The sequence below is a fragment of the Nomascus leucogenys genome, chromosome 4 (genome assembly GCF_006542625.1).
Source record: "Nomascus leucogenys isolate Asia chromosome 4, Asia_NLE_v1, whole genome shotgun sequence".
NCBI lineage: Eukaryota > Metazoa > Chordata > Mammalia > Primates > Hylobatidae > Nomascus > Nomascus leucogenys.
This window is the reverse complement of record NC_044384.1, coordinates 22821536-22843491: the sequence shown is the minus strand read 5'-3', so window position 1 is coordinate 22843491 and position 21956 is coordinate 22821536. Positions and strand designations below refer to the sequence as shown.

General features: G+C 36.1%; 1 protein-coding gene across 5 annotated transcripts in view; it reads left to right on the top strand.

The window, feature by feature from the left end:
• Positions 1-21956, top strand: part of WDR7 (WD repeat domain 7) — a 372747-nt gene that overhangs the window by 218695 nt on the left and 132096 nt on the right. For all 5 annotated transcript variants that reach the window (XM_003264268.4, XM_003264267.4, XM_030810359.1 and 2 more), the window contains one exon: positions 7492-7713. In XM_003264268.4, the coding sequence (XP_003264316.2) occupies positions 7492-7713 (222 nt within the window). The remainder of the gene's footprint in view (positions 1-7491; positions 7714-21956) is intronic.

Genomic DNA, 21956 nt, shown 5'->3' with positions numbered 1-21956 from the left:
CTAGAGTCAATTATGCTAAATTTGAAGACAATTATGTACGTTTGAAGAACACTGAAGTAAATTGTTGTTTTAATCAAAATTAAAGCCTCATATTTTGTTACAAGTAACCCAATAATGAGACCACGTATCATTTTCACACAGAACATGTATTCTGTTTGCAACTTAAAATGTAGAACATTAATGTCCTTTACCATCGGATGTAGCTTCTCTTTTCCACACAGGGCTAGTTGAAGGTATTAATTTTCTTACTGTGATAGGGTGATCAACCGTCCTGTCAAGAAAATGGATCTCCATGTCACCCCTTAGCATGATTAAATGGAGGCATGTCTCTGTGAAAAAAAATACCAAATTTTCATGAGACAAATGAAACTGTAGAAAGGTTTACTTTTACAGAATTATTTTATTTTTAATATCTCAAAATCTTCCATTTGGTTGTCATTTTATTTGTAGGAAAACATTGTAACTAGTTATATATTTCTTCTGTTAACAAAGTACAGGCAAGCCAATAATTTAAAGATATTTCCAAATTTGAAAAATTCTAGGAATGTGAAATTGCCATGTTATTTTTAGAACAGTAGCAGGATGAGTATCTCTACCTTATAGAATCACTAATCAGTCAGTGTCTCCTTTAGGGACTCCTTTCCTTGTTCTTTTTTTACCTCTTTCCTTGTTAATGAAGGGCTATCATCTTTTTAGTTTTGAATACTGATAAAAATTACATACTGTAGAATTTCAGCATCAGTAGTGTTAATTGCCAGTTGGATGGTGTTCTTATGAGCCTATGTACATGCCAACCTTTAAACTACACCAAGTGATGTACTTGACAGCTAATTAAGATTTCATATTTTGGCCACTTAGCAGAGGGCACCTGTTATGATTCTTTCCATTAGCTTAGGGATAAAATTTACAAATGATTGTTTGAAAGTATACTGTTAAAACTTCCCTAAAGTCTTAATTCCTTCCCCTGGAGTGGGAGTTAAGACAAAATTGAGGCAATTAAACAAAAGGAACATAAAGAAGGTGGGGGACCAGGGATGGAGGCGGAGCTCACCAAATGCCCCTGTTGTTTAATTTCCTACTGGAAGCAGCCCATGTGTGCTTCTGTGCCCCCTCCCGCTTCAAGCAGTGGCCGTTGTAGAGGCTGAACGGCTGGGGTCAATGCCTTGCCTATTGATCAGTATCCCTGCAGTCCCTTGCTCCAGCAGCTGCTTCATTGGCTTCTTTCAGGGCCTGCTTCAGTACATTAGAATAGAAATCCATAACCAGAGCTGTGCTCATCCAAGCAGGGGAAGAAACTAAATTAAATGGTATAAAACAATCTTGGATCAGGAGTTTGTGCCAATTCATCTTGATCTAAGATGTCACACCAGGCTCTCTGTCTGAGCACCTGGGCTAGAGGCAGCCATAGTGAAAATAGATGGAGCTGCGATCATTCATTTGTCAGCTAAGGAGCAAGGCAGCGGTTAGCAATTCCCTTCTGCAGAGGTCAGCTGACAGAACAATCAGTGCAACTGCAGAATAGAGCTTTCCTTTGAACTATTGTTATGGAGCATGCTCTTGCTGAGACATGGGGGAGGGGAGCTTGGTTTGCTTCCTGTTTCAAGAATACTATGTAAAGGGTAAAATATATAGTACATGAATCTAGATGCTGTGCCACAGAGTTTTCCTCCTTGTGCCTGTTCTTATACATAAAGAAAGTTGGCTTTAAATGCATATCCTGAGATATAGATTATCAAAATGTTAAATATCACTTTTTCTGGAATTAAGGTTCTTCTAAACACAGAGGCAATGATTATTGATTTTTTTTTCTTAGTAGGGTTACGCATTTAGGCGGTTTTTTCCGCCTTTAGTTACCATAGCTATCACAGACTGGTGTCATACTTTGAATCCGTAATAGCATATACCTGCTAATATTTTTTACTGACATTTCCTCTCTGTCTTTAAAAAACAAAAAATTTCCATGAAGAGAGAGAAATGCATACTTTGGTATCAGACTAGAAGATATTTTAAATATTAATTTAAAGTATTTTAATAAGAAATATAATTCACGAAATATGATTTATCATGACAAAATAATTTGTAACATTGGAGGAGCATCATTATTAATCAACCTGCACATGATCTGAAATATCCTGTACAAAATTCAACAAATTAAGAAAATGGGTCATAACTAAACTTTTACATGAGCAATTAGAATAGTTTTAAAGATAAATCTATTATCTGTGGGCTCCTTCTCGATTTTTCCTTTCTATACGCTACCTAAAAGTGAATGGCAAACATCCAGAACTAACTTTAAAAAAAGAAGAAGAATAAAGTGTGATGTGCAGAAGCTAAGAAACCATAACAGCAACAAGAAGAAATCTTTTTTATACTCATAATTGCACCAAACATTTTAAGAATCCAAATAAGTAATACTCTGGTGTTACCATCTTAGTTTTCTAGATAACCAGTCCTCCTTTTTCCCTTACATACTTTAAGCCACTTTCTCACTCATTTCTTTTTCAATTATTAGATTCTTTATAATATCCTATAATTTCCGTTTCTTAGACTCAACTAGGTCTTCTTGCCAACATCCAGATTTGTTTGTGCCTTTCAGCACAGCCAAACAGTGGAATTTAAAGTATATACTATAAAGTCATGTCCTCCAGAAGTTTTTTAAAGTCAGCTTCTGGAAAGGCTGTATCTACTTTTGTTGCCAGGGTTGTTTTGTTCTGTTTTGTTTTAATCAGTAATTTTTAAAAACTTAGGATATGACATCTCAAATCTTTCTGCCATATTTCCATCTTCTCAGACCTCACTGTGTATCGTAAAGCTCTCCACTTCCTGTGTCTTCTGTTTAACATCACAAAACCAAATCCACTGTAATCTCTCATCTTGATTTCTACAGTACCCCCAAAGTGATCACCCCACTTCTAATATTCTTTATACTATGTTTACAGTGGATTTTTGAAACCCTAAATCTAATTAAGCTATTCTGTAGTTTAAAACCCATCTTGCATACCTTCCCACTGTTTGTGGGATATAAATTGGAATGTGCATATGACTTACAGAATCATATATGATCTGGTCCTTGCCTGCCTCTCCTGCTTCATTTTCTGCAGTTCTCCTCTAGGGTTATAGAGTTCCAGCCAACTTAACCTCTCCTTGAAATAGAAATCCACAGACTCTTTCATGCTTTAAGTTCATAAACACTGTTTTTTCAATCCAGAAAGTTCTCATTGATTCTGTAACCTACACATTTCCAGTGCCTGTTTAGTAGCCCTTAAGTTCAATGAGGGCAGGGCTTTACTTAACTATATTAATTTTTATCTAGCATAATGCCAGGCATACACAAGACCTGCAATTCTTACATGTTGAATAACTGAGTTCAATAATGGATGGAATGAACTGCCACCACTACTGGTTCTTATTGTTCTTCACCTGATCATTGTGAGTCTTCTTTTGGTTTTCCTTGACACCTGTCTTGTTTGACCTCACAATTCGTCCACCATACTGCCACTACCATGATCTAACAGTGAATGAATCTGACATCACCACCTTATACAAAACTATTTAATGGCTTTCAATTAGCCATAGGTTAGAAGTCTTCAGCTTGCCATACGAGGCCTCTCATGGTTTGGCACCTCTTTAGTTTGCCTTACCTCCAGTAATACAGAACGACAAAGTAAAACAAATAGATAAAATAAAACAAAATACCAAAAAGTATTCAGAGAGCCTTGCTGCTAATTTCCAGGTTGGCATACTGAGCTTTGAGTGACCTTTGTTATACACATTTAATCAACATATAGCGCAAAGAACTGAAAGTGGCCAGAAAAACTGGGTGGATTAATATTAGAAAGAGCAGAAAGCTGACCTCCAATCAAGATGGCTCCAGGAGTTCACTTTTTTAATCCTTCTGTGCCAAATACATTGCTACGATGGATAAAATATACAAAGAGAAAACCAAAGAGACATAACTAGGCTCAAAAAAGGTATCTCTGTGGACCAGTAATGAAATAGAAATGTAATGATCTGGGCTGAAACCATTAGCTGCTTTCCAGAAGCAGGCTTTTGGCTCCTATGAGCTAAAGAGGACTTACAATACATCATGAATAAAGTTTAAAGCCAGGAGCTAGGATATGGCTTCCTCAGTTCCTGAAAGAACATTGAAAAGATCTGAGTGCATTGCTACTCAGAAAAAAATTGATAAAGAAGAAGAGGAAAATGCATGTATTAAATACGTGACTGGCAATGTTAACCATAATGTAAAATAGTGGAAATAAGTGAGTTCTATTCAACATAAGAAACTAGAAGCAAAACAGACAGAAGAAAGCGATAATCTAAAGACAGTAGAAGGAGAAATAATAAAAATAAGAGCAGAAATTAATAAGATAGAAAGCAATGATAAAAAGATCAAAACCAAAGTACTTTTTAAAACTAATTTGAGGCTGGGCACAGTGGTTCATGCCTGTAATTCCTGCACTTTGGGAGGCGAAGGCAGGAAGATCACTTGAGGCCAGGAGTACAAGACCGCCTTGGGAAACATAGTGAAACCCTGTCTCTACAAAAATAAAAATAAAAACCAAAACAAAAATAATCTGATAAAACATGTATTTCCAGCAAAACTTCAAGAAAAGCATGAAAAATAATATTAGAGAAGGTATAAATACACAATGTTTAAAGGATCCATAGCTGCTGATATATTTGAGTTTTTTAATCATATAGAGAATACTGTAAATAATTCCATACCAATAAATTTGAAAATGTAGATGAAATAGATAATTCTTTTAAAATTATAATCTGTCAGAAATGACTCAAGAAGAAGAAAGTCAAACTTAATAAGGAGCTATTAAATAATATGAATTCATAATAAATATTCCTTCCTTCATCCTGCTACTTTTGCCACCATATCCTACCCTCTGACTCCACACAGGGAGTGTTTCGAAATGCAGACTCTTAATAGTTTTAGAGGAGAATTTTCATGAAACTTCAAGAATCCTTCAACTGTTTTCAGGGAATGATGGAAGGGGGACCTCAGGGACTGAGAGAGTGAACGTTACTTAACTCATTTTTGAGGCTTGTATTATGTTGATACTAAGTATAGAATATGAAAAGAAAATTATAGACCAATCTCACTTTTGGACATGGATATAAAAAAGCCTATTAGCAAATTTAGTTCAGGGTCTGTCTGCTGGTGTGTTTATCTGTTGGTGTTATCTATCTGTCACTGCTTATCCATGCATATGTTTGTTTATCCAGGGTTTACCCCAGATATGGAAGCATAGTTCAAGGCCAGAAAATATATTAATTTATTTCAGGTAACATTGATATAATTATATAATAGATATAAAATTTGATAAGTTCAGAATTGTGGTGACCTTTAGGGCAGGAGGGCAAGGCAGTGAGGTCAAGAAACAGTCCATGGTGGGCTTTGATAATACCCAGATTAGTTAATTACTTTATAAAAATTGGAAACCTTTGGAAAAACATCAGTATTTTATAAAGTTCATTAGTTGTGTACATGTTAGTCATGATTTCTTTATATACCTTCTACTAATTGGATGCTTATAATATTGCATAATAAATATCAAACAAAAATAATGGTAGACTATTTTTAGAATGGAGTAGAACTAAAAAAGGGTAGAACTATGTAGGTCTTAAAAGAATGTAGCAAGAGTGAGGTTAAGAAAGGAAATTTTAAGAAGTAACATTATGTATTAGGTAATTTCCTATTATGCCCTATTTATTGATATTCTAATCAAGATATAAAATTGTTTTAATTATTTTTGGGTATCCTTCTAATCTTTCTTCTGAATGTGAAACTATGCTGAGCTTTGCTCCAGTAACAAATATTTCTTCAAATATCTGATTGCTGTTTTGCATTCTGGGCCATACTGGATGAAATAATCATCCTTCTCCTCCTCGTATGGCCCATCCCTCTTATTGCCTGGAAAACTTACCCTTTGCGTCTTAAATCCAATGTGCTCTCTTTTTTTCATGCACTTGTAAGATTCTTAGAAACCTGAGCTGTTTATTTTCATGCTTGTTATTTTCTGATCCAAAGTAGATGCCCGATAAATATTTGTTAAATTAATGGCACATTAATAAATTACTCAATGAGCAATCTTTCTAAAAAAACAAATGTACTGAGATAAGACTTATGTTCTATAAAATTCATCCTTTTAAAAGTGGAATTCAGTGATTCTTAGCATATTTAGGGTTGTGCAGATATTACCTCAATCTAATTTTAGAACATTTTCATTACTCCCTAAAACTAGTACTTATTAGCCATTGTTAACCATTTTACCCCCACTCCAGCCAACCACTAATCTGCTTTCTGTCCCTATGGATTTGCCTATTCTAAACATTTCATATAAATGGAATCATACAATATATGGTCTTTTGTGACCAGCTTCTTCCCCTTAGCATAGTGTTTTCAGCGTCATTCATGTGGCATGTATCAGTACTTCGTTCCTTTTTTATTGCTGAGTAATATAATTTTGTATGGATATACTTAGATTTGTACAAAAGTAATCGCTATTTTTGCCACTGAAAGTAATAGCAAATACTGCGATTACTTTTGCACCAACCTAATACATTTTCTTTATTCTTCAGTTGATGGACTTTGAAGTTGTTTCCAAGGCTATTTTGAATAATGCTGCTGTGAGCATCCATGTCTTTGCGTGTACATGTGTGTCATTTCTGTTTGAGAGATACCTTGGAGTGGAGTTGCTGGGCCACGTGGTAACCCTATGTCTAACTTCTTAAGGAACTGCCAAGCTGTTTTCCAAAGTAATTGTGCCATTTTTATCATGCCCAACGACAAAGCATGAGGGTTTCCATTTCTGTGCATCCTCAACAGCACTGTAATGGTCTTTTTTTATTGCAGCCATTCTCATGGATGTGAAGTGGTATCTCATTGTGGTTTTGCTTTGCATTTTCCTAATGACTAATGATGTGAATATTGACCATTCATACAACTTTGGAAAAATATCTATTCAGATTGTTCTTATTATTGAGTCATAAAAGTTTTTATATATTCCAGAAATAATTTTTATTAGATAGATGATTTGACAATAGTTTCTCTGAATCTGCAAGTTGTCTTTATCCTTTATTGATTCTGTCTTTTCAAGCACAAAAGTTTTTAGTGTTGATGAAGTCCTATGTAAAATTTTTAAAAAATTACTCGTGCTTTTGGTATCATATCTAATAAATCATTGTATAATCCAAAATTACAAACATACACACCTATGTTGCCTTCTTAGAGTTTTTTTTGTTTTAGCTCTTATATTTAGGACTATGATCAATTTTCAGGTTTTTTTTTTTTTTAGAAGGTTAGAGATAGCGGTCTGTCTAAATTCATTCTTTTGCATGTGAGTAACCATTTGTCCTAGTGCCATTTGCTGAAAATGCTATTCTTTCCTGAATGTGCAGTCTTGAATGTTTTTCTAATCATGTGTCTTTTTTTTAATATTGATTTGTTTTAAATTGAGATTCTGTGTTTTGGTCCAGGTTGCTTATCAAGTGTCCCACAAATGAAAAAAATTTCTACATCTTATGAGGAAAGACGGAAGCAAGCTACTGCTATTGTTTTACTTGGAGTAATAGGAGCTGAATTTGGTGCTGAAATTGAACCTCCTAAACTATTGACCAGACCTCGAAGCTCTAGCCAAATTCCTGAGGGATTCGGGTTGACTAGTGGTGGATCCAACTACTCGCTGGCCAGACATACTTGTAAGTTTTAAAATTTCTAATGCTGATCTGTTGCTTCTGAATACATATTATTTGTTAGCAAAATCTCATAATATTGAATATATCCTGAGTTTTAGCTCATTTAGATTGCTTGCATGAAGTTAGAAAGCAGTACAATCTGGCACATTTCCTATTAGTTACAGTAACCTGAACTCCTTTTTAAAAGTTAAAACATCGTCTTTCAAATGCTTTTCTTAAAATAACACATTTCTGACTTTTGTATTTTTGCATTGTTGGTCAAGATTTTAGCCAGAATTTATGAAAGCTAGATTCAAGTTAAAGCTTTTAAAATAATTTCTGGAAAACTATGCAGTTTGTTCTGAGTGTGGTTTGAAAAGTCAGGATTGGGGTGGAACACCAATCTTTTCTTTTGAAAAGAAAATATATTCATTCTCCTTTCAATAAATAAATGCTCAACACATATTTGTTAAATTAATTGGCATATTAATAAATTTGTATATTTAATAATACATATAAATAATGCATGTGTTTATGAAAAAGAGCATACATGATGAATTATGAATTGCCCTTGTAATTTGAAAAATATTCCAGTAACAGTTTTTAAATGACTATAGACTATAGCAATCAAAATTCAAAGGGCTGTGTCATTCTACTGTCTTTGGTTCTGTGCCTGGTATGTTAATAATGGGTAAGGGTGCTTTAAAATAAGCTCTTTTGGTTCTTCAGTGTCAGAATTCCTTTCAGTAAGGCCAAAGTGGCATGTGGCACCATATAGCAAAATTATTTCTAATAAATTGTGTCCTCTTAAGGAACAAATATAGTCCAACTGAATACATCATAAAATATTCTTGTAGAACAAAATGCAATAGATCCTTTTGCTTTTTTGGCCTTTAATCAAGAGAAAAAGATGCACGTTACTTTGTTATTTATGACAGCAGTGAACTTCACTGGACCATTGCCACGTACTCTTGCTGTAAAACTGAGGGCCATGTTAACGACTTTTATTATGAAAGCCCTTCAATAGACTTAGCTGACCCTCCTATAACTGTTTTTTGAAAGACTTCATTCAACAAATACTTATTAGTGATAATCTCTTGATCTCAATTTGAGAATCAGAGTAATAACATTTAAATTTAAACAATACCACCAACAACCACAATGATGCAACTATTATGAGCACTATTTTTTTTTAGCTCTTTACATGCATTAACTCACTTCATCATCACAATAACCCTGTAAAGTGGATCTGTCTTGTCTCCATTTTATGCATAAAGCTGGTGGGGCATAGAGAGATTTAGTTAACCTGGCAAGGATCATACCTTTGGGAAAGGAGTTTTTGTTTCCATCTAGTCTGTTGTTCCAGAGGTCATGCTTTCGACCATTATGCAAACTGCTGCTGTTCAGTGGCTCCCAGTTGGAAAGGGCTTAACAACTAATATGTGCTATAACTTTGCAATTTATTTATTTATTTTATTTTATTTTTTGAGACAGAGTCTCTCTCTGTCACCCAGGCTGGAGTGCAGTGGCGTGATCTTGGTTCACTGCAACCTCCTGCCTCAGCCTCCCAAGTAGCCAGGATTACAGGTGTAGGCCACCATGACTGGGTAATTTTTGTATTTTTCATAGAGACGGGGTTTCCCCGTGTTGGACAGGCTGACCTCAAACTCCTGACCAGAAATGATCCACCCACCTCAGCCTCCCAAAGTGCTGGGATTACAGGCATGAGCCACTGCACCCGGCCATTCCTACATTTATATACAGATATTTGTACTAAGCAATGGAAAAATTCTAAAGGAAACAGCATTTATTTTCACTCTCTTTGCAGGAAAAGATCAAATACAAAAGGATGGTGTTGAGAAATTACACAAAATATGTTAGACTTAATCAGTGGTTTTCGAAATAGGTAACCCTCTTCAAATGGGAGTATCTTAAAACCCACAGTGAAACCCCGTCTCTACTAAAAATACAAAAAATTAGCCGGGTGCAGTGGCAGGCGCCTGTAGTCCCAGCTACTCGGGAGGCTGAGGCAGGAGAATGGCATGAACCCGGGAGGCAGAGCTTGCAGTGAGCCGAGATGGCGCCACTGCACTCCAGCCTGGGCGACAGAGCGAGACTCTGTCTCAAAAAAAAAAAAAAAAAAGTAGGAAGGTGGTAAATAAATTAATTGCTGATTGGTTGCATTCAGGCTCTGGGCTGGTTGCTAGGTAGGTTAGTTTACATCTCATTATCCTTGTTATGTAAGAGAGTACTGTTGTCATGACTTTTCTAACCACGGTTTATCTTTACACAAAATTCTGTTATTTGTGAATTAGCTTCTATATGACTTTTCTTTTAACTGTAATAATTTTATTTTTAAAATTTTTATCTGTTCACAGTTTTTTTTTTAAGTTCATTTAGTCTCTCAGTTTTGTTTTTTTTTTTAATTTCAATAGGTTTTGTAGGAGCAAGTGTTGTTTGGTTACAGGAATAAGTCCTTTAGTGGTGATTTCTGAGATTTTGGTGCACCCATCACCCTGCCAGTGCACACTGTACCCAGTGTGTAATCTTTTATCCCTCACCCCTCTCCCACCCTTTCCCCTGAATCCTGAAAGTCCATTGTATCATTCTTATGCCTTTGCAACATCATAGCTTAGTTCTCACGTATGAGTGAGACCATAGGATGTTTGGTTTTTCATTCCTGAGTTACTTCACTTAGAATAATGGTCTCCAGTTCCATCCAGGTTTCTATAAATGCCAATATTTCATTCCTTTTTATGGCTGAGTAGTACTCCATGGTATGTAGATATACCACAATTTCTTTATCCAATCATTGATTGATGGGCATTTCAGCTGATTCCATATTTTTGCAATTGCTAATTGTCCTGCTATAAATATGGGTGTGCAAGTATCTTATTCATATAATGACTTGTTTTCCTCTGGGTAGATACCCTGTATTTGGATTGCTGGATTAAGTGGTAGTTCTACTCTTAGTTTTTTAAGGAATCTCCACACTGTTTTCCATAGTGGTTGTACTAGTTTACATTCCCACCAGTGGTGTAAAAGTGTTCCCTTTTCATAACATCCATGACTACATCTATTATTTTTTGATTTTTTGATCATGGCCATTCTTGCAGGAGCAAGGTGGTGTCGCATTGTGGTTTTGATTTGCATTTCCCTGATAATTAGCAATGTTGAGCATTTTTTTCATATGTTTGTTGGCCATTTGTATATCTCCTTTTGAAAATTGTCTATTCATGTCCTTAGCTGATCTTTTGATGGGATTGTTTGTTCTGACTAATTTGTTTGAGTTCCTTGTAGTTTCTGGATATTAGTCCTTTGTCAGATGTGTAGATTGTGAAGATTTTCTCCCACTTTGTGGGTTGTCTGTTTACTCTGCTGGTGGTTTCTTTTGCTGTGTAGAAGCTTTTTCGTTTAATTAAATCCCATCTATTTATCTTTGTTTTTGTTGCATTTGCTTTTGGGTTCTTGATCACGAAGTCTTTGCCTAAGCCAGTGTCTAGAAGGGCCTGAGAACCACACTCCCATCCCTCACCATGGCCGCAGCAAGCCTGGCCCAAAGAGAGTCTGAGCCTGCCCCAACCTGATGGTCTTTCTCTACCTGCCCTGATAGCAAAGACAAAGGACATAATCACTTGGGAGCTCTAGGGCCCTACCCACCACCTGATCCTCTCTATACTACCACAGCTGATGCTCTCTTGAAAGTACCACCTCCTGGCTGGAAGCCAACCAACACAAAACTGGTGCAATAAAACTACAACTATGGATGTTCACAGAGTCTATTTCACTCCCTGGCCACCTCCACTGGAGTGGGTGCTGGTGTCCATGGCTGAGAGACCTGAAGACGGTTCCCATCACAGGTCTCTATGCAGAATACCTCAGTCCCAGCCCAGAGCCTGATAGCTCCGCTGGCTGTCTAGACCCAGAAGAGAAATAACCATTACAGTTTGGCTCTCAGGAAGCCACATCTACAGTGGAAGGGGGAGAGCACTACATCAAGGGAGCACCCCGTGGGACAAAAGAATCTGAACAGCAGCCTTGAGCCCCAGATCTTCTCTCTGACATAGCCTACCCAAATGAGAAGGAACCAGAAAAACAATTCTGGTAATACGACAAAACAAGGTTCTTTAATACCTCCAGAAGATCATACTAGCTCACCAGCAATGGAACCAAACCAAGAATAAATTTCTGAATTGCCAGAAAAAGAATTCAGAAGGTGAATTATTAAGCCAATCAAAGAGGCACCAGAGAAAGGTGAAGTTCAACTTAATGAAATCAAAAAAATTATATAAGATATGAAGGGAAAAATCTTCAGTGAAACAGATAGCATAAATAAACAATCACAACTTCTGGAATGAAGGACATGCTTAGAGAAATGTGAAATACACTGGAAAGTCTCAGCAATAGAATTGAACAAGCAGAAGAAGGAACTTCAGAACTCGGCTGGGCGCGGTGGCTCACGCCTGTAATCCCAGCACTTTGGGAGGCCCAGGCGGACGGATCACGAGGTCAGGAGATCGAGACCATCCTGGCTAACATGGTGAAACCCTGTCTCTACTAAAAAAAAAAAAAAAAAAATACAGAAAATTAGCCAGTCGTGGTGGCGGGCACCTATAGTCCCAGCTACTTGGGAGGCTGAGGCAGGAGAATGGCGTGAACCCAAGAGGTGGAGCTTGCAGTGAGCTGAGATGGCACCACTGCTCTCCAGCCTAGGTGACAGAGCGAGATTCCGTCTCAAAAAAAAAAAAAAAAACTTCAGAGCTCGAACACAAGGTTTTTGAATTAACCCAATCCAACAAAGACAAAGAAAATAATTTTAAAAGAATTTTTATAAATGAACAAAGCCTCCAAGAAATTTGGCATTATGTTAAATGACCTAAGACCTGAATGACCTCTCCTGTTTAAACCTAAGAATAATTGGTGTTCCTGAGAAAGAAGGGGAATCTAAAAGTTTGGAAAACATATTTGAGGGAAGAATTGTGGAAAACATTCACACCCTTGCCAGAGATCTAGACATCCAAATAGAAGAAGCTCAACACCTGAGAAATTTATCACAAAAAGATCATGACCTAGGCACATGGTCATCAGGTTATCTAAAGTCGAGATGGAGGAAAGACTGTTAAGAGCTGTGAGGCAAAAGCACCAGGTAACCTATAAAGGAAAACCTATCAGATTAACAGCAGATTTCTCAGCAGAAGCCCTACAAACTAGAAGGGATTGAGGCCCTATCTTTAGCTTCCTTAGCCAAAACAATTATCAGCCAAGAATTTTGTATCCAGCAAAACTAAGCTTCATAAATGAAGGAAAGATAAAGTCTTTTTCAGACAAACAAATGCTAAGAGAATTTGCTACTACCAAGCCAGCACTACAAGAACTGCTAAAAGGTCTAAATCTTGAAACAAATCCTTGAAATACACGAAAATAGAACCTCCTGAAAACATAAATCTCACAGGACCTACAAAACAAACATAAATTTTAAAAAAAACAAGGTATTCAGGCAACAAATAGCACAATGAATAGAATAATACCTCATACCTCAATACTAACATTGAATGTAAATGGCCTAAATGCTCCACTTAAAAGATACAGAATGGCAGAATGGAAAAGAATTCACCAACCAAGTTTCTGCTGTCTTGAAGACACTCACCTAACACATAAAGACTCATATAAACTTAAGCTAAAGGGGATATCTTTTTCTACAAAAGATATTCCATGCAAATGGACATAAAAAATAAGCAGAAATAGCTATTCTTATATCAGACAAATTTTAAAGCAACAGCAGAAAGACAAAGAGGGATATTATATAATGATAAAAGGACTTGCCCAACAGGAAAATAATCACAATTTTAAATATATATACACCTAACACTGGAGCTTCCAAATTTATAAAACAATTACTACTAATGCTAAGAAATGAGATAGCAACACAATAGTAGTGGGGGACTTCAATACTTCTCTAACTGTGCTAATTTTATTTGAAAATTGTTACTACTATCATTAGAAAAAGAGGAAAGAATTAGGGGAAAAAAGGGATTTGAAAAGCTGTGGCAGAGTAGAAACATATTTTTCAATGAAATCTTGGGAACTGAAGGGCCTTAGGACTGCTCATTTCGATTGTTAAAAGACAGGAAGTTGAACTATATGGAAAGGGGTTCTGGAGTGTATTTCTGGCATGAGCTCAACCTGGACTGAACGGCACTATGGGGAGGGACTTTTGCATGGTTTCTCCTCAACTTTCCGAATGAAGATAAATAAAATTTATGCAAACATTTTAAATATTTAAGTGTTTTAGAACCTGGCCTGTTCTTTGAGCATTTTGAATAAAGGACTAGATATGAGAAGGGAAAACTGCAATGCTTCTTAGTAAATTCTATTTATGAGAGATTTTGGGAAGTTTCTAGCAGGCAAGGAATAGTGTATCAGAATGAATGATGTGGTACCTCGCAGAAACAATTTAAAATGTGTAGAATGTCCTTGATATCTTTTTTCCTTTCTTGTTCTTAGCCTATTTTATTTTAACTGCTATAAAAATATTTTAAAGGTAATCATTGATTTGCTTTTAACTTTTGTCCCATTAACCTATTTTTTTTTTTCCTCAGAGTTTCCTTGATGGTAACTTTGCCTACCACAGGGATTTTCAAGACCTTTCTTACTTGAATTGGGATGTCTTAATTAAAGTTAAATTTGTCAGTTTAAATCTTGCACTCCTGTTTGAAAACAATTAGATGTCTAAATGATCCTGTGTCTTACATGTACTTTTTTTGATCAGTCATGTGTAATATTAACCTATTATAATGTTAACCTGCTGGAAGCTGTTATATGTATTGCCATGTTTGTTTATGTGGCATTTAGAATGCATTGCTACCATTAAATATTTACTCTTTATGGCATCCTATTGAGTGAGATAATAATTATTATCCTCATTTTGAGATAAGGCCATTAAGATACAATATTTAATGAACTTTAATTGCTAATGTAGTTAGAGGCATAGATAGTGAGTTCTAACCTTCCTCCTGAAGCATTCTGTGAAAACCCATAATGTAGTGAAACCCCAGTTATCCATATTGATGGGAGGAAAGAATGACACTAATGTGTAATTCAAAAGCCATACTTAGTTTTATAAGTATCTTATACTTTTTTGAACATAGGTGAATCTTTTGTGGGAGTTACACTTTACATATATTTAAATCACATATCGAAGACAAAGCTGAAGGACTCTGAAGATTAATGAGAAGCCTAGATTAGGCTAGTGTTACATTGTGCCCTTGGGTAAGCTATGTATCCCTCTGGGTTGCAGCATTCTCTTGCATAAAATAAAAGGTAGGAGCTATTCTGACTTTAAAACTTCTTTTGGTCCAAATAGTCTTCTGCTCCTGAAGTGAAATACAGAGCATTCCAGGAAATTCATCTCCTTCATCACCTTCCCATTTTCTTCTCCATGCAGGGATGGCTGCTGTCTTGTTTTATATTAGCACGCTTCAGTGGAGATCCTTCTGCATTTTTATTCCAACCCACAAATGAGGCATTATTAGAATGTTTTAAGGTATTATTTATGACATTACCTTATAGGTCTTTTGGTTCATTCTTTCATTGGGTCTCTTCTGCTTATTTTATAATTGTGGAATTATGCTTTCACATCTGTAGTAAATTCCATTTTGCTCTCTTATTAGCTTTTTGACTTTGGGCAAGTGTCATAAGTCATTTCCCGAGGCAGCAGACTCCGAGGCAGATTTGTGCGCAGGGGTATTCTTAGGATCAATACCTATCTTTAGGGGAGTGAAACAGGATTAGGCAGAGGGGGAAGTTGAATTGTGTTTTAGTTACATAGAAGGCCTCAGTTGATTTGGGGGAACTCTGGAGCTGGGATGACTCTTCAGACTTGTCCTGAATTAGGGATCAGGGCTCAGCTTTAATATCTCTTTGTCAGTCAGTCACTGGATTGGGAAAGGGTTGGAAGGCCTAGGAAGGGGACATAACTTTGGATAAGGCAGCTTTCCTTATCCTAGGGCAAAGCCCACAGAGGGATTCCACTGAGACTTGTCAGCCACAGACACAAGAACTTAGGGAAGTGGGGACTTCAGTCCTGATGGGTAGGAGATGGGCAACCTTGCCAGCTTCCTCTGCAGCATGCTACTAACTTACGTGTGTCCCAGTTCCCTTTCTATTTTAACAAATGGAGAGAGGAAGAAACTGTCATTTATTTAACACCTTTTTAATTCCAACTCCATACATATCTCTTGTTACCCTGAAAGACATTTTTGTCCAACACTTAGCACAATATGAGGCATGTTAATAATAGCTGATCATTGACCATTTACTCTTTGCCAGACATTTTGCTGTATACTTGATGTGTATTATTTACTCTTTTAGTGGTATCAAATAAGTACCATTGCTATTCTCATTTATCAGATGAAGAAACTGAAGCTTTGCTTAATACTACTGAATATATTTACTAAAGATTTCTAAAATTGGATTAAACTTTCTTTGTGCAGACAATCAATTGAGGGCATAGGTTAAATTTTTTTTAAAAGATTATGCTGCTAAAAAGTACCAAGCCTGGACTGAAACACCTGTGTTCCAACTCTAAAGCAGCCTATTTTCACCATTTCACATATTTTTGTGTATTATAAAGAAGATTCAGAACTGCTGCTACAGAGAAGAGAAGAGGGGATGCCAGCAAGTACCAGTTCACCTGTGAATACGGACATCTATTGAAGCTTTCATTTAGAAATGTGCTGTTGCTGTGGATATGCATAGACATAAAAAATTCACATATCTGGGCTTTGGGAATGGCTTTCTCTTTGGGGTGAGATACACTAGAGATAATTAATTTTTTCCCACAGTGAGTCTTTTAGAAATACTATAATGCTGGCCAAGGTACGTGATCTACCTGCCATTACATGGAAAATGCCACATTTATGTGCATTTGTGGGTTTTTTTTTTTCCCCTAGGAAAAGGATGCACAGATTCCATGAAGTTCTCAAAAGAACGCCATTAAATAAAAATGGATAAGAACCACTGCAGGAGTTTGTTGAAATAATTGCTTACCTGTTATTATGACTTTTTAAAACAATATAGTTACAGATTAGTTCAGCCACAACACTGCACCACTGAATGGGAGCCTCCATTCTACCTAAGGGATATTGTAATTCTATGAACTTGTATTTCAATTTTTATATTGTTCTGGTGCTGTTTGGTTTCTATTTTGTTGTAGTGTACTTTGTGAAAATGATCCCCCAAGTACTCCCTGTGCTTTTTAATCATGCATATTTTATTTAATGAATAGGTTAATATAGGTTGAGATTGATTTTATAATGAATTTATTTCCTAGATTTTAAGAGAAGAAAGTGAAGCCAAATTTCAAATGTTTTATTAGCAAGCTTATGACAATGCCACAGAATTGCAATTAATAACAGAACTAGTGGTAGTTGCAAGTTATGTAAAAAGTAGCAACAATGACAAGCCATTTGCAAGGATAAGCAATAGCAAAAGAACAGATATTCTTACCATTTACAGTTATCAGACTGTGTTGCCGAACTGCTCCTGTGGCCATAGAGATTGCCTTTGTTTGATTTCCTTTGTGTTTCCAACCTGGCCATCCTGGCACTTGGAATGAATCTGGCCTTCCTGTCTGGCTCCTTACTCTCTTCTCTGACTTGTTTGTTCTCAGTGCACTAACTCAGCATCCCATGTTCCTTACCACCACCTCTCACTTGTATTTTTATCTTTGAAAATCATCCTGGTGGCAGATGCCACTGGACTTACATCACCATTACATCTGTGTTTAGACAGTAACTCTTCACTTCAGCTATGTACTCAAATCACTTGCAGAATGTTTTTAAAATGTGAGTATCTGAGCATTTAGGTAGCCTTCCTGTTCAGAAAGCCAGGGGCGGGATTCAGGCATCTGTATTCTTTTTAAAGCTTTGTATGTAATTTTGATGTGTAGCCAGAGTAGAGAGACCCAGTAGAATCTAGAATCTTTTATAGTTATTTTAAATTGAGTATTTTATGGTAGCTGTAGTCATTAAACTACCTTAATGCACAAATTGTAACTTTTCTTTACATTTTCAAATGGAAGAGATAATGGGAACTAATCAGAGTGAATAAATGACATTATACTACTTTCAGAACTAATTCTTTAGGTAGTTCAGCCTTTTTATTGTGGTTTTGTTATTTGGGAACGAGAGCTTGGTTTTGAATCTTGGTATGACCACATCATAGCTGTGTGGCCTTGAATACTTTGTGGCTCGGTTTCCTTAAGTAAGACACAGGAATAATATGTAAGAGTAGCACCTACCTCACAGTTATTGTAAGGATTAAGTAAATCAATGCATGAAAAAAAATGCCTGACATATAAGTACTTATAAATGTTAGTTTCTGTTGTTGTTGTTATTAGATGTGTTTGTAGAAGAATAAGGAAAGGAAATAGCTCTTTTAATTTTTAAAATTAAAAATAGTTTTTAATCTTCATAAGAACACTATGAGGTAGATAGTATTATCACCATTTTGTATATAAGTTAACTGGTATTCTTAAAAAATCAAGTAACTTCCTTAAAGTTATCTGTCTTATAAACAGTCTAAATCCAGATGCATTTTTCCCCCAAAGCTCATGCTGTTCTTTTCTGTAACATATACTGATTTTCACTGTTTGTGGTAATGTACATTAGTTCTCAGAGGATTTGTGTAAAAATATACTTTTCTTTGGCCACATTATCATACACATTTTATATGTTTAAATATAACACTAAATATTTTTGTAATTATTTATATTTGGATGAATTTCTGTATGTTTATTACCTTATTTCTCATTTCAACCACATCAGCATACTAAGTTCAGATCAGATGGAAGTTTTGACTACTCATTTTGCTCGTACTTGTAAATAATGTATGTTGTATAACAGCTTTATCATTTTTAACTGTGATCTGACACTTACATTATAGACCCTGCCTGTCTTGATGATGTAATCTCATCCTACTTCTCCAAAAATAACTTTAATTTGCAACCATTTTTTGTTAAGCCACTACACTAAGGACTTTGAATTTCTCTTCCAGAAAACAAGTAATTCACACAAAGCTATTTCTAAGACCATTTCCATCTAAAATTATAGACCTCTATGAAATTAATGTGATGTATTATTATTTTAACTGTAGAGTGCTTGTATTTATTTTGCCACTTGAACTTGCCTATCTCACTTTAATTGTTCTATACCAATTGTTCTGTCTGCTTTTATACATTCCAGTAGTCCATACCTATGCTATGTGTTTGAAGCTGAGCATCTTTAAAGTATTTTTCTGCTGTCTGTCCTTTACATAACTCATTTTCCACACATATTCAGCTTCATATACTTGTGTTATGTTGAATATAATTGTACTATAGGCCACAGATGAGCAAACCATAACTGTATGTCAAACCTAGCCCCCTTCCCATTTTTTGCAAATAAAGTTTTATTGGAACACAGCCATAACCATGTGTTTACGTATTATTAATGGTTGTTTCATGCCATAACAGCAGAGTCAAGTAGTTGCTATAGAAATCGTGTGGCCTGCAAAGCCAGAAATATTTACTGTCTGGCTTTTTACAAAAGGAAAAAGACAACAGAAAACTACCAATCCCTACTGTACATCATTTGAAAAGTCTGTTAATGGTCCTTTCTTGACATTTAATATGCAAAAGGGCTTTGAGGTGACTTTGATGAAGAAGATACTTCAGTAGTTAAATATAACATCTGTGGTAGTAACATTTAGATAGTTTTAGTTTAGTTTGGATGAGATTACATCATCAAGACGGTCTATAATGCAAGTATAGATAACAGTTAAAAATTATAAAGCTGTTATACAACATACAATATTTACAAGTAAAAGCAAAATGAGAACTGTACCCTTATAAGAATTTAAGTAGTATGAAGGCTTTATAATAATTTTTGGTCTAGAATGTGATGCAGCATGGTACAAGACTCTTTCTGCCAGCCACCTAAAGTATATACTAGTTACTTTGATTCAATTTTTCATTTTAGTTCAGTTTTCTTGATTCTTTGTCACTGGATTGCCTTTGTAGCCAATTTAATAACAGGTCACATTGTTTGCTGGTGACTTTTGTTTTTTCTACGTTAGGATATTGTGGTTTCTAATTTTTAAATAAACTTGGCCTGTAGTTTTCTGACAGTTCTATGTCTTAATACATAAGTGCATCAGGGTCTCTGTAATTAAAGTATTTAAGTTTCTATAAGTTCAGACAATTTTATATCAAGAAAGGACCACGAACATCTAGTGTTAATCCCTCTAAGAACTGCAGAGCTTTTGATGGTTCTCTTAAAAAGCCTTTCAGTAAGAAGTATATAGAAACACTTTGTGAACTTGTTTGTAGACCCCCTGCCATGTCCGTAGAAAACACAATTTTTAAGACTTTGTTGAATGGTAGGGAGCCCAAGTCTATTTTGTTTCTTTGCCCTTTGGTCTGTGTGTCAAATGGTTAAGTGCTCATGGACTTCTTGATGCTACCCAGTTCAAATGGGCACTGCCAGACCCAAGTCCACTAGAGGACTCGAATGTTTGTGTGAAATCAATAAATGTAGGGCTCTTTCCTTATACCTTTGGTTTTTAAATTATATTCTTCAAAGTCCTGGGGTTAGATGGAGATGGCTCAGTGGCTGCCTAGGCCCTTCGCACTACTTCAAGAATAGCAGAACTGATTTGTGCATGTGTGTTTTAGAATTTGGAGTTTGACATCACATCGTATCTGCAAAAATAGGGCTAGATTCCTAAAAAATTGACAAAACTTTGAAAACTAGATGTTATATAGCCTTCAAAAACTCAATAATAATCAAAATTCTTGGTTTTCCCATCTAAACCTATTCTACTTGTGGCCTTCTCTGTCTCAGTTGATGCTTATTCATTTTTTCCAGTTTCTTTTTTTTTTTTTTTTTTTTTTTTTTATACTTTAGGGTTTTAGGGTACATGTGCACAATGTGCAGGTTTGTTACATATGTATCCATGTGCCATGTTGATTTCCTGCACCCATTAACTCGTCATTTAGCATTAGGTGTATCTCCTAATGCTGTCCCTCCCCCCTCCCCCCACCCCACAACAGTCCCCGGAGTGTGATGTTCCCCTTCCTGTGTCCATGAGTTCTCATTGTTCAATTCCCACCTATGAGTGAGAACATGCGGTGTTTGGTTTTTTGTCCTTGCGATAGTTTACTGAGAATGGTGTTTTCCAGTTTCATCCATGTCCCTACAAAGGACACGAACTCATCATTTTTTATGGCTGCATAGTATTCCATGGTGTATATGTGCCACATTTTCTTAATCCAGTCTATCGTTGTTGGACATTTGGGTTGGTTCCAACTCTTTGCTATTGTGAATAGTGCCGCAATAAACATACGTGTGCATGTGTCTTTATAGCAGCATGATTTATAGTCCTTTGGGTATATACCCAGTAATGGGATGGCTGGGTCAAATGGTATTTCTAGTTCGAGATCCCTGAGGAATCGCCACACTGACTTCCACAATGGTTGAACTAGTTTACAGTCCCACCAACAGTGTAAAAGTGTTCCTATTTCTCCACATCCTCTCCAGCACCTGTTGTTTCCTGATTTTTTAATGATGGCCATTCTAACTGGTGTGAGATGGTATCTCACTGTGGTTTTGATTTGCATTTCTCTGATGGCCAGTGATGATGAGCATTTCTTCATGTGTTTTCTGGCTGCATAAATGTCTTCTTTTGAGAAGTGTCTGTTCATGTCCTCTGCCCACTTTTTGATGGGGTTGTTTGTTTTTTTCTTGTAAATTTGTTTGAGTTCATTGTAGATTCTGGATATTAGCCCTTTGTCAGATGAGTAGGTTGCAAAAATTTTCTCCCATTCTGTAGGTTGCCTGTTTATTCTGATGATAGTTTCTTTTGCTGTGCAGAAGCTCTTTAGTTTAATGAGATCCCATTTGTCGATTTTGGCTTTTGTTGCCATTGCTTTTGGTGTTTTAGACATGAAGTCCTTGCCCACGCCTATGTCCTGAATGGTATTGCCTAGGTTTTCTTGTAGGATTTTAATGGTTTTAGGTCTAACATATAAGTCTTTAATCCATCTTGAATTAATTTTTGTATAAGGTGTAAGGAAGGGATCCAGTTTCAGCTTTCTACATATGGCTAGCCAGTTTTCCCAGCACCATTTATTAAATAGGGAATCCTTTCCCCATTTCTTGTTTTTGTCAGGTTTGTCAAAGATCAGATAGTTGTAGCTATGCGGCATCATTTCTGAGGGCTCTGTTCTG